This window comes from Heterocephalus glaber, unplaced genomic scaffold (genome assembly GCF_053883595.1).
Source record: "Heterocephalus glaber isolate CG9 unplaced genomic scaffold, H.glaber_assembly_v1.0 deba00000943, whole genome shotgun sequence".
In the NCBI taxonomy this organism is placed as follows: domain Eukaryota; kingdom Metazoa; phylum Chordata; class Mammalia; order Rodentia; family Bathyergidae; genus Heterocephalus; species Heterocephalus glaber.
In genome coordinates, this window is record NW_028258175.1 from 7167664 (window position 1) to 7182608 (window position 14945).

At 51.6% G+C, this 14945-nt stretch overlaps 1 protein-coding gene across 2 annotated transcripts in view; it reads right to left on the reverse strand.

Annotated features, from left to right (window-relative positions):
• The window catches only part of Eef2k (eukaryotic elongation factor 2 kinase), a 61348-nt gene that overhangs the window by 16362 nt on the left and 30041 nt on the right, over positions 1-14945 (reverse strand). The window contains exons 4-15 of one of the 2 annotated variants that reach the window (XM_004855912.4): positions 13880-13940; positions 12079-12116; positions 11521-11692; positions 8529-8678; positions 8005-8137; positions 7645-7772; positions 6765-6966; positions 4930-4997; positions 3349-3426; positions 2421-2483; positions 459-593; positions 123-311 (exon numbers count right to left, since the gene is read on the reverse strand). In XM_004855912.4, coding sequence (XP_004855969.2) covers positions 123-311; positions 459-593; positions 2421-2483; positions 3349-3426; positions 4930-4997; positions 6765-6966; positions 7645-7772; positions 8005-8137; positions 8529-8678; positions 11521-11692; positions 12079-12116; positions 13880-13940 — 1417 coding nt within the window. The remainder of the gene's footprint in view (positions 1-122; positions 312-458; positions 594-2420; positions 2484-3348; positions 3427-4929; positions 4998-6764; positions 6967-7644; positions 7773-8004; positions 8138-8528; positions 8679-11520; positions 11693-12078; positions 12117-13879; positions 13941-14945) is intronic. The other variant, XM_004855913.4, reaches the window with a different exon arrangement.

Sequence of the window (14945 nt, forward strand, 5' to 3'; positions counted from 1 at the left end):
CCAGAACGATCCCGGACATGGATAACCTTCCAGGAGCCAGGCGGTAACCTCCAGGACAGGAAGGCAGGGGAGCGCGGGGCTGAGGGGCCAAGCCCACCACTTCCTGCGGGGGCCCCCCTCACCTCCACAGAGACGTTGGCCAGGATGCGGTGGGGCCGCTGAGAGAACATGAGCCCCAGCCCCACGATGGCCTCCAGCTCGCCCAGGTCGGCCGCCTGCTCCAGGTGGAAGACGGCAGACTCGCGGTCCCACGCCGCGTCCTTCTTGCAGAAGCGCCCGCCCTCGTGGTAGCGCACCATGGCCAGGTGGACCTGACACACAGACTGCAGAGTTGGCCCGGCTGCTTGGGAGGCCCGAGCCACACCCAGGGCCCGCCCAGCTGGCCTGAGGGAGGCGGCGATTGGCCAGGAGGGGCCCGGGTTAGCACAGGGAGGGCTCCGAAGTGGGCAGCGCTATACCTTCCCCAAGACGGACTTCCCGATCTTCCTTTCGAGGTGCAGAGCGTTAAGCCGCTGTACTTCCAGGGCCACGGCCGACGGCCTCGGCAGGTGGAGGCGGGAGGGGTTGAGGAGGTTCCACTTCTCCACACAGACCTAAGGGAGAGAACCGGGCAGGGGAGTTTAGCGCTGGACAAGCACAGGGCCGGACGGAGCCCCTCATGCCCAGGAGCCAGCTGGCGAGAGCAGGGGAGCGAATCCTCAGTGTCCATTTGCTGCCTTCAGTCTTAATCATTTACACGCCAGCAGCTTGTGGGTGCAGAGGGACTGCAGCACCAGGACACATCCAGCAGAAGGGAAGGCAGCAGCTCAGAGAAGGACTTTCCCTCATTTCTCAACCTGGGCCTGGCTGGACGTTAACACGCAGCCTCCTCTTTTACAGCTCCCCATACCAGGTACCCGAAAAGTCAGACTTCAGCAACCACTTGCTGTGCTACGTGAATCAGCCAGGATGCTCTGGGCAGCATCGGCAGGCACCGCAGGAAATGGGTTTAGAAAACATCATTTCTCCCAGCCAAAGATGGGTTCTTGCAGAACACGGCCAGGCGGCTGTGCTTTGCACATGTGTGTGCTAAACATCCTACAACGCGGAGGCGTGCCCACTACCGAGAGCGCTCCACTCCAGAACGACAGTGTGAGCACCACTGAGCAACCCTGCCCACGCCAGCAGGCCCCTGGCCCGACTGAGGGATAGTTCAGAGCGACGGACAGTGCTGTGGGAGGAGAAGAGGCAAGTGTGCGGGGCAGGTGAGGGTCAGCATCTGGGGAAGTGTGGTCAGGGAGGGGCAGGGCGGCTTAGCAAAGGCTCCGAGTCAGGAGTCAGCTAGAGGAGTGCGGGGCTGGTCTTTCCCAGATCTGCTGGACGCTGATCGTCATCTGAGAGACTGTATTTATTACGCATACAGGCTGAGCATCCCCAACCTGAAAACCCAAAACCCCAAAGGCTCCCAAATCCAAAATGTTCTGAGCACTAATGTGACACTGAAAGTAGAAAACGACACACTGACCTCATGGTACAGGCCTCGGTCAAAACTGGGCACACAAAAAATAAAGTATAAGATCACCTTTAAGCTACATATGAAACATAAATGAATTCCACGTTTAGACTTGAACCCCACCACAACTTATCTCAGTATGTATATGCAAAGATTTGAAAATCAAAAAACATCTGAAATCCAAACACTTGAAGTCCCAACCTTTCTGATAAGGAATACTCAACCTGGACTAGCCGATAACCCAGGGAAAGCTGCCTAGGATTTTAGTTTTCATAAACATAAAATGGGAATGAAAAAGTTGGGCATGGTGCCACAGGCCTAGAATCCCAGTTACTTGGGAGGCTGAGACAGGAGGATCTTGAGTTCAAGGCCAGCCTGGGTAACTTAGTAAGATCCTAGCTTTAAAAAAAGAAAGATAGGAAGAAATAAAGAAAGAAAAATTTAAAAAGAAAGGCCAAGGGCCGGGGATTTAGCTCAGTGGTTTCGCTGCCTGCTGCGCAAGCGCAAGGACCCGAGTTCGATCCCTGGTACCAAAAAAAATTTAAAAAAAAAAAAGAAAAAGAAAGACCGAGGATGTCACCCAGTGGTAGAGTACCACTATATTTGATCCCCAGTACTGCAAAAAAAGAAAAGAAAGTGTGCATGGGGTGGAGGAAGCATTAAATTAATTCTCTGAGGCACCCCCATGTCAAGCACTTTAACACATTAACGGTCCCTGCCACAGTCACTTCCCCTCAGGACCAAATCTCTAACCCGCCCCATGGTCCCCCAACAACCGGCCCAGGACAGGACCTCAAATTTGCCCCGGTGACTGCAGTTTGCTCCTTTGCAAAGTGCACACGTGCAAGGCGGACAGACAGGCAGCAGTGATGAGGGAGGAGAGACAGCAACAGAGCCCGGGTGGGCGGGGCTCCTAGGGGCACATTACCCGTCCCTCGCTGCCCAGGCTGTCTTCGTCAGACTCTGACCTCCGACTGCCATTCGAGTGGCCCTGGGTGGAAGCAGAGAGTGAGCGTCTAAGGGGCAGACCCCTTGCCAGGAGCCCCCCTGGGGAGCAGGGCCACAGCCCCACACGCACAGCGACCCTCCCCAGGCAAAGCCAGGGCCTCGCCGGCCAAGTCGAAGGGGAGCTGGGTCACAGGTGTGGACGGAGCCTCCCTTGCCTTTCCTGGTGAAGGGGAGGAACCAACCCAAGGGCTCGGACCCTGCAGAGCCCCTGGGAATGGTGCCGAGACCAAGGGCTTCCTCGCACCGAGGCTCCTCCTGCCTGCCATGCAGTCACACTGCTGCTGGGGCCAGGGGCTGCCTGACAAAATGGCCTTGAGCACAGCCTCGGTGTCGGCACACGGTGAGGCCCCTGAGCGGCTGATACCCGGGAGGCCACTCACCGAACGGTGCAGGTGCTGCGCCTCGCCGCCCGCAGCAACACTGCTCCAACCTGTAACTCGCATCCTCTCCTCAGCGACCAAAGGCTCCAGCTCCACCATTTTCAACCTGGCACCCACCCCCCACACCTGTCCCCTTCCTGGTCCATATCACCCTGCTTTACCTGCCTCCTGGCATTCTTCTTTATCGGAGGTCATCTTGTTAGTTTACCACTCATATACCCCCACCCCCTCTAGCTTTCTACCCTTTAAGAGGACAACTCAAGCCAAAGGCACTCTTTTATTTTTTTGAGACAGGGTCTGGCTTAGTAGTTCAGGCTGGTCTTGAACTCACTATATAGTCTAGGCTGGCCTTGAACCCATGGCGATCCTCCTGCTTCAGCCTCCCAAGTGCTGGGATTACAGGTGTGCACCACCACGCCCGGCTAGCAACAGGAACCCTGTTCTCACTGCCCAGGGCAGGGGGCTTACGTGTTCTTGGGGCTCAGGGTCATCCAGCTTACCCCTCTTCTCACTGGGGTATCCACTATCCCCACTGGTCTGAGAGTCCTGTGGAAAAAAGATCATCTCGGGGTCCCAGGGGTCCTCTGGGTCCTCGATGGTGGTAACATTTGGACATCCCCATCATTGGCTTTCTTTCTCGTGTCCCACTGACCCCCTTATCTCCCTCCGACCCCTTGCTGGTTGGGGGACCCAGAGCTGTATAATATGGAGGCAAAGAGCCCGGGCTTGAACTTCACCTTGGTTACTCCCAGCTGCAACCTGGGCAGGTGTTCAACGTCCCTGAGCTTTGATTTCTTTAGCTATGGGATTCACTTTAGCACCTCCACTAAAGGGCAGTGCGAATGAAAGGAGGTGTCAGTCTGGGGACGTAGGTGGCTGTTATTGGCAGTACTCATGGGCCCCTCACAGGCAGGAAATGAAGGACAGTTTAAGGGCTATGACCCCTCACAAATACAACCCTGGGAACTATGTGTTCTGCAAGGGAGCGCTCTGCCAAAACTGCACACACCTCCTGAACGTATTTTCCATCTCCTAGATACATACGTGTTCTGTTCTAAATCTGGCACCATTTAGAATCTTAAAGATTTGCCTACTAACAAGGAGTTCCGGCTGTATCTGCATGAAGAGGCATCATTAGTCACCCAATACATTTATTTTCTTCCTCCTCCTAAGAAGTATTTCAACAAATAAAAATCAAGAATGCTAAAATGAACTCCTTTGCACCTACTGCCCAACTTTGTCAACTCGTCAGACTTTTAATTTTTTAAAATTTTATTTATTTTTTAGGTACCGGGGAATCGAACTCGGGTCCTTGCGCTTGTGCAGTAGGCGGCAAAACCATGGAGCCAAATCCCCAGCCCTAGAGTTTTAATTTTTGAAAGGAGTTAAAACATCACTAATGGCTGGGAGGCTGAGGCAGGAGGATCACAAGCTCAAGTCTAGTCTGGTCAGTTTAGTGACATACAAAGAACCCGTCTCAAAATGGAAAAAAAAAATGAATTTGAGCTTCTGACACAAGGTAAAGTGCTAGTACAATGTCAAGTGTGATGGTGGCATCTACAAGTATGGCATTTCTGCTGAGTCTGTTCACTTATGCATTTTTCACTGGCTGCCGTAACATGCATTGGGTGACTGTAAACACCATGCCTTTAGTTTCTCACCACAGAGTCAAGCTTGAGCTGCAGAAAACATTCATTCAGCGCTGTGCCTCACATCTGAGACCCTGCCCAGGGTCCCAGGAGCCCACCGACCACACATGTGGCCAAAGCAAACCCAGGGTTGAGCCTGCCATTTGCTAGAAGGTGACACTGCCGCTGGTGTGGAAGCTTCTTCTCCCTAAGAGCTGCAATGGGCTGCGCTCCTCCTGAAGGAAAGCTCCACCTTGGGCAGGAGCTGATTCAGCTGCCCTGACCCCATTCCCTCCTGGGCCCCGGAGGACCCCAGGGCAGGCTGCCCACCTGAATCTAGGTCGCCTCTCAGTTCCCATAGAGAGAGCCCCCTCGCCCACCCTGTCAGGGCTGGAGCCTGCAGCGGCCTCCCCCAACTCACCCAGTGGTTGTGCAGATGGTCGGGGTCTCTGGGCGCCATGTTATCAGGGTCACCAAATGCGGGCCAATCTGGACAGAGACAGGGACAATGAGCTGATTTCCCTACCGGAATCGTCACAGGACTGCACCTGTCACCAAGCCTTTATTTTTAATTTTTAAAGAAAGGCACAAAATGGGAGGATGTTGTCTGCCCCCGGGGGGCTGTAGTTCTTTCTCAAGCACTTATTCGAAGACTGCCACTTGCCAACTAGGGGCCCTGAGCAAATGACTTCAGCTTGTCCCTCCTTGGTGTCACAATGTGGTTAAATGGGTGATGCACTTATCTGCGTGCCTGAATCTGAACAAAGTGCAGCTGTGAAGGAAGAAAAGTTATCTGTGTACTTGGGGCCCAGTGGGTGCACCTCAGATGGCGTCCTCTCCTGGTAATTCTCCAGCTTTCCTCCTGCCCTAAGCCCTCCTGAGCCACATCTGCATGGCTGCATTCCCATAAAGTGTGTAATAGGGGCTGGGGGACAGCTCTGTGTAGAGTGCACCTAGCAGCTAGGAGGCCTTGAGTTTAATCCCTATCGACAGAGACAGAGGGAGGGAAGGGGGGAGGGGGACGAGACTGTAAGAATTGATTTGACATTTTAAAATAATTGCCCAAAGGATCAAAACTACAGCCAGGGGTGGTGGCACATGCCCATAGTCCCAGCTACTAGGGATGCCAAGGCAGGCAGGAGGATCACCTGAGCCCAGGAGTTCGAGGAGAGCCTGGGCAACACAGTGAGATTCCGTCTCAAAAAAAAAAAAACAAACTTGAAAATCAAAAGAAGAGTATTTTTTATTTTTTATTTTATTTATTTATTTATTTATTTTTTTGGTACCGAGGATCAAACTCGGGTCCTTGCGCTTGCGCAGCAGGCAGCGAAACCACTGAGCTAAATCCTCAGCCCAAGAAGAGTATTTTTTGACATGAGAAAATTATATGAGACTTAAATTTCAGTGTCTACAAGCAGAATTTTATTGGAATATAGCCACACTCATTCACTGAAGTATGATCTATGACTGCTTCTATGATGCAAACACAAAGACCATGTGGCTGTAAAGCTTAAAATATTAACTCTCTGGCCCTTTGAGACAAAGTCTGCTGACCCCCGCTGCGGACTGCTGTCGAGGTCTCCCCTAGGGACATTAAGATCACCCTCTTATGCTGAGCTGAGCCTGCTCCTCCACGGCTGTTCCCAGCTGAGTAAATGGCCACACCACCTTCCACTTCCTCAGGCCCAAACCATGGAGAAACAGTGATTCGGCTTTTCTCCTTTGACCCATTAATATGATAATAGATTTTCTAATGTTGAACAATCCTCAGATTCAAGGGTGAAACAGCTCTTTTCAAGATACTATTAGTTTTGGTCTGTTAATAGTTTATTCAGAAATATACATATATAAATATATGTTTATATATTACACAATATTGATTATATATGGCATATATATATAAATGGCTTATTAATACTTTATTCAGAAATATATATATTTTGGATATAAACATATATATTTATATATATATTCGGGGTGCAATTTTCTTTTTCGGTGTTCTGTCAGTTTTTGTATAAGAGTTTGCAAGTTTCATAAACCACAGTGAAAAATGTTACCTTGTTTTTTATAAGAGGTTGTTTTTATACATTTGAATGACCTGTTGCTGTCTTAGAAGTTCACTGGAACAACTCACCCGTAAAACTACCACAACCACGAACCTTTTTCATAGCATGTCTGATTTAAACCAGTTTCACCCAGCTATTCCTGACACCTGTCCCCTCCATCACAACCACCAGGGGGCACCCCACCACTCACGGAAGAGGTTCAGTTTCTGGCTTTGTGGGGTGGCCGGAGAAGGAGAGGAAGAGAGAGAGTCGAAGGCCACGTCACTCATGTTCTCATCTCCAGAGTTCTCTGACAGGTGAAGGAGCAGCGGGGGCCGACTGGCAGAGAGGGTCCTGACTTGGGGACTCCCACACTTCTCCTCTGTCCCCCTCAGCATGGTCTTGGCTGACTGCTGGGGACATTAACAGGATATTTGTGTCATGTGGGCACTCTCTGGGGGGAAGAAGGGCGCTTTTTGCTGTTCCCCCTAACCCTGAAGCCCTTTCCCCATGGGTTTTATACATGCCTAACAGAAAATCTTAAAAAAACCATCAGCTCAGGATTAACCCTACAGCACCCAAGAAGGGGTACATGAAACGGAAGTCTAAGATCCTACAAGCCGCTGGCAGGCTGGCCGTGCTTACAGCCCTAAGCTGAAGAACACATCCAGTCCTGTCCAGAACCCCAAGCTGGTCTGTGCCAATACTGCTCTGCATCTGGTCCATGGAGCAGGGCTGGGGGAGCCTCACCTTATGCCCAGCAAGATGCTGGGAGAACCAGGTCTCAGTCTAGTCCACTCATTTACCAATATACCACACGGTCACACACCACACACCTCTCACTTCTCCACCTGCCTGTTCTCTTCACTCTGCTCACGAATAGGCCCAACTCAGGCAGATGCCAGTGTCTCTTGCGGGGACAGAGGGCTCAGTGTGCTGAGCTGGAGAGTTTGGATTCAGGCACAGATGGGATGGATCTGTCCAGTCCTGATATTCCCCACTTAAACATTTCCAGGCCATCGGGAGGCAGGGTTGCCAACTGGGTGGCAGAAGGACTGGTCAGGATGAGTGGGTTCCTACTGGGTACCCACCAGCAGCTTGGTGTTCTTATTCACTGCATCCTGCTCCCGTGGGGAGAGGTCAAAAGGAGCCAGATGCATGCTCCTGCAAATCCGGTTGCAGGCATGAGAGTAGAAGAATAGAGCCATGCCCCGGACACCTGTGGACAGAGCAGGGGTGTATGAATAACAGCAGGGGAGGCAACACCAACATGACCAGGGCAGGCAGAACATGCTGAGCTGGAAGGGGGTCAGACACCCTCACCTCCCACCTCGATGAACCTGGGAAGCCCCATGCATGGTCTCAGCCTGCTTCCTCGGGTGTACAAAACACTTGCAGGTTTTAGTGGGGAGTGTGGCCATCATGAAAACTAGCTGGCTTTCCTCTCTTACCTAGGTTGCCATCTCCGAAGTCTGTGCCCGCCTCGGTGTGAATCTGCGGATCAGTATAGAGGTCACCCACACCCTGAATGTCCACCACAATCAGCTGATGGCCAGAACGCTCAAACGTGAAGTGGCTGAAAGCCTAGGGGTACAAATGAAGCAAGGTGATTGCAAGACGCCAGGCTGTGGGCTGTGCAGACACTGGCAGCCACCCCATGTCTGCCCATGCTGGAGGGTTTTCCCCAAAAGGAGGAATCACACAGAGGAAAAGACAAGGGAAAGAGGCCTGTTCAGTTCCACAGGGATACAGGTCTGGTGGCCATCTAGGTCTGCTAACAGAAGCTGACACTAGGTGACAGTGTCCCAACACAGAATTTCCTCAGATGCTCCCAGTGGTGTTAAGGGCCCCTGGGAATGTGAGACCTTATATCCACAGGGATTCTTTGTAGGGGCTGGACCTGGCCAGGCTTCACCCCAAAGAACTGGGTTAGATGGAGGGTGGAGGTGTAGGTAGAGCAAGCACAAGGGCCTACCTGTGGTGTCAGGCGGATGTTGTCATCACGGACAAATCCTGAGTTGGAGTTGTACTTGATGTATTTGCCCTCAATGTAGTGCTCCAGGTGGAAGAGGGGCTTGCCTGGTCTCTCCTTCAGCTCAATGATGCACATCTGCATGATGTCCACCTGCCAGGAGGTTGGGGTGGGGGGTCAAGTGGAAAAGCAGGGACTTGGGGAAATGTGCCCTCTTCTGTTCGGGCTCAGATCCTGGAGCCATCACGTGCTAGTTCCTATGGCAGGAACTGCTGATTGTCAGCAGAATCCATTCTCCCTTTTTACTTTTAGAATGAATACCCTGATCTCTGAATTTCAACAGGATGTATTATAAAGAATATGTTGCTTGGCCTCCCTTGCAGCTAGGTGAAGTTATATGACCATATCTAGCCAATGAGAAGTGAGCAGCACCAATGCTGTAACTGCAGCTTCCCTGTAGGTAGACTCTGCCTGTGACTCAGAACCGACCTCATGATCCACAGTAACTGGGGGACAGCAGAGAACAAGACAGAAGGAACCAGGCCTCTGGCTGACTTCCAGGATGCAAGGTACCAGGCCACCTATAGCCAACCCTCAATGTAAGATTGTTACACGAGAGAAAACACACCATTGTGTGATACGTATTTGTAGATCTGTTTGCTTGCAACTTAGCCTGTGCTTCACATTAATACTATGAATTTGTGCAAGACAGTTCACCTCTCTGACGCCATCTCATCTGTAGAGAGGGGACTTCAGATTAGTACAAAATTTAAATTTGTGGATACATGTATCCGATGCAAAGGAGTCAGTCAATGGTTGGGACATTATTATTCTCAGCAGACATAATTCTTTTTATACATAGAAGAAAGTATTTAAGTACTCTGGTTTGTAAAGAGGGGTAGGAAAGACCTATGACTTATAGCTCCTGCCTTGTTACACAAGGACTCACTCCCACACCCATCACCCTCGATGTCACCCATAACAGGGGAGGCACCAGGGCTGGGTTTCCCAAGAAAATGTCTTTCCAGGGAAACTGAGTTACTGCACAAGTGGACAACAGCTACAGAAGGAGCCCAGAGCTGAGGCCAAGAACTTCCTCAAAAGAGGCCCAAGGTCAAAGATCCGGCCTGGGGGGCCGGGGATTTAGCTCAGTGGTTTCGCCGCCTGCTGTGCAAGCACAAGGACCTGAGTTTGATCCCCGGTACCAAAAAAAACCAAACCAAAACAAAGATCCAGCCTGGGAGGAGGAAGGCAAAAGGGAGTTCTCAGAATGTTCCCACTCCAGTGCTGGCTCTGTCCCTACAAGGAAGCCTGTGGCAGGGCCATCTGCTTGGCTGGCAGGCTCACCGCGTGAGGGGCAAGGCCACAGGCTATGGACAGCCAGTCCCACACAAACCACCATACTCATCTTCCTCCCCTAACTCAACCAAATTATTATTTACTAGACACCTAGGTGCCTGGGGACAGCAGTGAACAAAATAAATCCCAGCCTTTGGGGAAAGCAACTGAAATATTAACTGAATGAACAAGACTCTCAGATAGCACTAACTGCTCCAAAGAAAGGAAAATAGAAACAACCCAGAAAAATACAGCAGAGATGAAGGGGTAGAAGGGCAACTTTAGTTAGGGTGGGCTCAGGTGGCCTTGCTGAGGAAGGGACACATGAGCTGAAACCTGAACCCCAAGAAGGGCTGGTGAGGCACGGGATGTGTGTCAGGCTGGGCAAAGGGCCTGGAGCAGGTGCAAGCTCAGGAAGGATGAGCAAGGAGCCCAGGCAGAGTACAGTGAATTATGGAGGAGGTCACAGCCCTTCAGAGCGGGAGCTGTGGTTTCCCGTAGCCTCCCAGACCAAGCATGCTTAATCAAGGCCCTTTTTTGTGCCGGGGATCAAACTCGGGACCTTGCGCTTGTGAGGCAGGGGCCGGAACCACTGAGCTAAATCCCCGGGCCAATCAAGACCCTTACTAACAGCAGGTGCTCGATAAATCCTGCTGCCTGCTCAGAAGAGGGCCTTTCCTAAGGCACCCACAGTCAGTGCCTTGGATCTGGTCCCAAACAATGGGACAGCGGAGCTGTGAACCAAGGCCGGGCAGAGGCATGCAGCACGGCACAGGAAGCTGTGCTGGCCCCAGTCACAGCACACCCGGGGGCTCAAGTGAAGAGGCCAGCCCGGCAGAAGGTGCAAAGGCTGGATGAGCCCTGGCTCCATTCCTGCCTGGCCGGGCAAGTCATTCAACCTCGCTGAGCCCCAAGTTCTCCAGGGAGCCAACATGGCATCCACTCCCCATCCTTCTGCTTGTCCTTGGGAGCTACCCTGACCCCAGCCTTAGTCCATGTGGCCTGGGTGAAATGCTCCGCATTCCTGGCTCTAAGGGTGAGAACAAGGGTCAGGCCTTCCCAATCTATGTACCCTCCCCACCTTGGATTCCGTGATTGGCTTAGGCACAAGCATCTGCCCTAATAAGAACCAATGAAATTCAGTTCTGATTCTGGACCTTCTGGGAAAATAGGTGCTGCCATTCCAACAAGATGGCTGAGAAGACAGAAAGCCAAGCCGCAGCTGCAGGGGACTGACACACCACAACAAGTGTGGAGACTGCCGGAGACCATGTCAAGGCAGAACACCCAGACGGGAGATGGGAGAAGATTCCTGATAACCTCGGTTAGGTCCTGGATGCAGCCATGCCTGTAGTTGGTACTATTTTCCAGGTGCATAAAACAATGAATTTACTTTTTGGGTTAAACCAGTCTAAGTGGGTTTCAGTATTTGCAAAAATTCTGACTAATAGATTCCATCTGTAAATGGGAATAAAAACATTCTCACCTTAGAGCTCTGTTTTTAGGAACAGACGGCTGTCTACATATAGAGTGTGTTCATTCAATGGTTACTTGTTATTAATGACCGGAAGGTGAAGAAAGGGCCCTGGCCCCTCCTGCCTGGACACTGTCCCTGGCTGCTCTGGGGTGGGGAGGAGGCGGGTGGGGTACCATGTACCTGCTTGGGGGGCTTGTGCCGGTTATATTCCTGCCCCCAGAGCTTGGCCTCCATCTGCAGACGCACGTCCTCAAAGTACACGTCCCTGTCCACTGTCTCAATGTAGCGCTTTGCCACGTAGTTGGAGGCCCCCTTCCACTGCTGGGCATGCAGGAAGTTGGACAGCTTCTTCCTGGGGAAGAGGCAGGAGGGCCCTGCTGGACACTCTGGGGTTCACTGGGGACACAGTCCCCGGTCCTCAGGACAGCAAGGCCTGCTGAGGCCCACTGCATCCTTCAGAGAGCTGGCAAGGGGGTTACTGGTCACTTGAAGATCTCCCATCCCATTCCCTTGACCTTCCAATTTGAGAGGAGATCAGGGGCACTCCCTGAATCTCCAGAGGCCATCCCCACAGCGAGGCCCAGCGTGTGGCCTAGCAGAGACCAGATGGAGAGGAACTTGGGCTGCAAGGAGGCAGAAGCCACCGTCTCCAGTCCTTGCTGGAAAATGTCCCAGTGTCCTGATCTTAGGAGCCCAGTGAGCTTGGGCAGGGCCCGGAGCGTAGGATGAATCACTTACGTCCTGAAGCACTCCCTCATGGCTCCACGGCCGAAGGGCTGCAAGACATCACACAGAGACTCAGCAGTCCCAGCCCCACCCAGAAGCAGCCTGAGCTATCCCCCTAGAGTTCACCCACCCTCCTCACAACCTGCTATGCCTGGCGCCCCCTCCTGAACCCAGCACCAAAGCAAGCTAGGCCTTGAGCCTAGAGGTGCCCCCTACCAGGCAGGACTGGGGCAAGGGCACCATATATCAAAGAATGTTTTCCCAGTCCTGTCTATAATAGAAACAAAGTAGAAATAAAGCCAGTGCGGTAGCACATGTCCATGGTCCCAGCCACATAGGAGGCTGAGGCAGGAGGTTTGCCTGAGCCCAGGAGTTGTGGGCAACATAGTGATACCCTTTCTGCTACACTTTGTTTCCCTCCCTTTCTTCTTTACCCCCTTTCTCTCCTTCTCTCCCTCTCTTTCTTTTTTGCACTGAGGATTGATCCCAGAGACTCTACACTGAGCTCCATCCCCAATCCTTTAAAAAAAAAGGATCATGGGCATGTGTCACCATCTGGATGGTGAACACTCCCCAAGACCTCAGGCTTGAAGGCTTGGGTGTCAGTCTGTGGTGTACTACTGGGAGGCAGCAGGACCTTTAGGAGGCGAGGCCCTTAGAAGGTCACGTGGTCATTGGGGGGCGCCCTTGTGGGGAGTTAGTGGGACCCTATGCCCCTCTTCCTCTCACTGCTTCCTGCCCACCAGGAAGTGAACTGACTTCCTCCACCAGGGGCTCCTGTCATGACTCACTGTGCCACCCAGGCCCAAAGCAACCACAGCCACAGACTGTGGACTGAACCCCCGAGACCGGGAGCCCAAATACGCCTTTCCTTTCTCAGACATGATCTCAAGTATTTTGTCACAGGACAGAAAACTGACTAAGGCACTATTCAAACAGAGAAAGAATGAAGGAACTTAGATGTCTATTAATAATACACTGGATAAATCAACTGAGTGTTCATTCAGTGAAATATTACATAGAATGAACACAAAATGTTGAACAAGAGAAGCCATACTCAAAAAAATCCATCATCAGGGCCGGGGATTTAGCTCAGTGGTTTCACCACCTGCTGCGCAAGCACAAGGACCCGAGTTTGATCCCCAGTACCAAAAAAAAAAAAAAAAAACTACATCATATGGATCCACTTATATGAAGTATAAAAACTGGCAAAACTAATCCAGAGTAATAGAATTCATGGGGCTGCTTCTCCTTGGGGGGAGGGAGCAGGGACTGAGGGTTTGTGGGGACACTGGCTATATTCTGTTTCTCAACCTGGGTTGGTAACATACTATATCCACTTTTGTTGTTGTTATTGTTGTTTTTTGAGACAGGGTCTCACAATGTAGTCCAGGCTGGCCTCGAACTCACACCGATCCTCCTGCCTCAGTCTCCTGAGTGTGCCACCACTCCCAGCACGAACTTAATTCTTTTCATTATTCTGGTCACAAACTAAATTGGACAAGAACTGAATCAAAGTCGATGGTTAGGTTCAATGTTGGCCTTATGGTGAAATCTGATTCAGTTCTCATCCCATTCAGTTTGCAGCCAAGAATTGTGAAAAGAATTAAGTTCGTGAACCAAGGCACACTGAATATGAATTATACCTCAACAAGACTATTACAAAAAATACAATACAGAAGCAATAGCACAAAGAAAATCCAAAGTTAAAAAAGAAATCAAAGTAGGTGAGGAGCAGAGGGCGCGGGGACTGAAGCTGGTTTGAGAAAGTCCTCCTTCAGCCCATCCCCTCAGGGCTCAGGGACCTGCTCACCTCAGATGCCATCTTGATCACAACTTCATCTTCTTGCCACTTCCCGGTGACAGCATTGTACCTGCAGAGACCCGGGCCCACTCCAGGATGCAGCTTCCATAACACGATCCCACCCCTCACTGGCTAAGGTGAAGACCCTGGGAGCTGCCCTTGGCCCTCAGGACCTCGCTGCTCTCCCCCTTGGCCTGGACCTTCAGGGCAGGTGTGGATGCTCTCCCTCCTTGCCAGCCCCTTTCCCCTTCCTCAAACACACTGTTGCTTCTCCAGCCTGTCCTCATTTTACCAACTCCCCCACACTGATTTCCGCCCTGTTGTCTGTCTTGTTCTGCATCTGGCTCCCCACGGGCCTGTAACTCCACAGAGACGACTCCTGGCTGTCTTGCTTATCACAGGCCTGGCGTGTGCAGATACCTAATATACCCTGGATGGATGGCTAAAGACATAAATATCCTTACTGTAACTGGTCTACAGAACAAACAGCACGTCCCAGGTAGGAGGGTGGCAGTACCCTCAATCTTGCCAGGCAACTGGGCCAGATGCAGCTCAGATAGCTAGGTACATGTCCCAAGAAATAAGGACTGTCCCCAGTGCAGGTAGAGGAAGGGAAGGATCTTGCCTCTGAGTTCAACCGGGAAAGGTCTGTTGGGTGTGTGCTTAAGGCAGAGAAAGATGGAGAAGGTTCTGGAACATTTCCACCTCTCCTCTCTCAGGAATTCTCTTTCCCAAAGAACATCTGGCCTCAGGGCTAGCTGGTCCTCAGACTGATTTGCCTGGTAGCAACTTCCTCAGCTCAGTGGATCACTAATGTCTAAAACCTCCCCTGGGCTGAGATCTTCTTATCTCTGGTTGATGGCCCCCCTTGGCCCACTTCTCAGCTGGGGCAGACTCCAGAACACACCCAGCCCGATGAACAGGTTTTTCAGAGCCTGAAACCTCTACAAGACAAAACTAGCCAAGGCCTGGCAGGTAACCTGCCCACTCAGAGAAGGAGGGCTTTTCATAGCCCATGGCAATAAATGAGAGCAGGCATTTTTTTATTACTAGATAGAGATGAAGGTCATGGAAA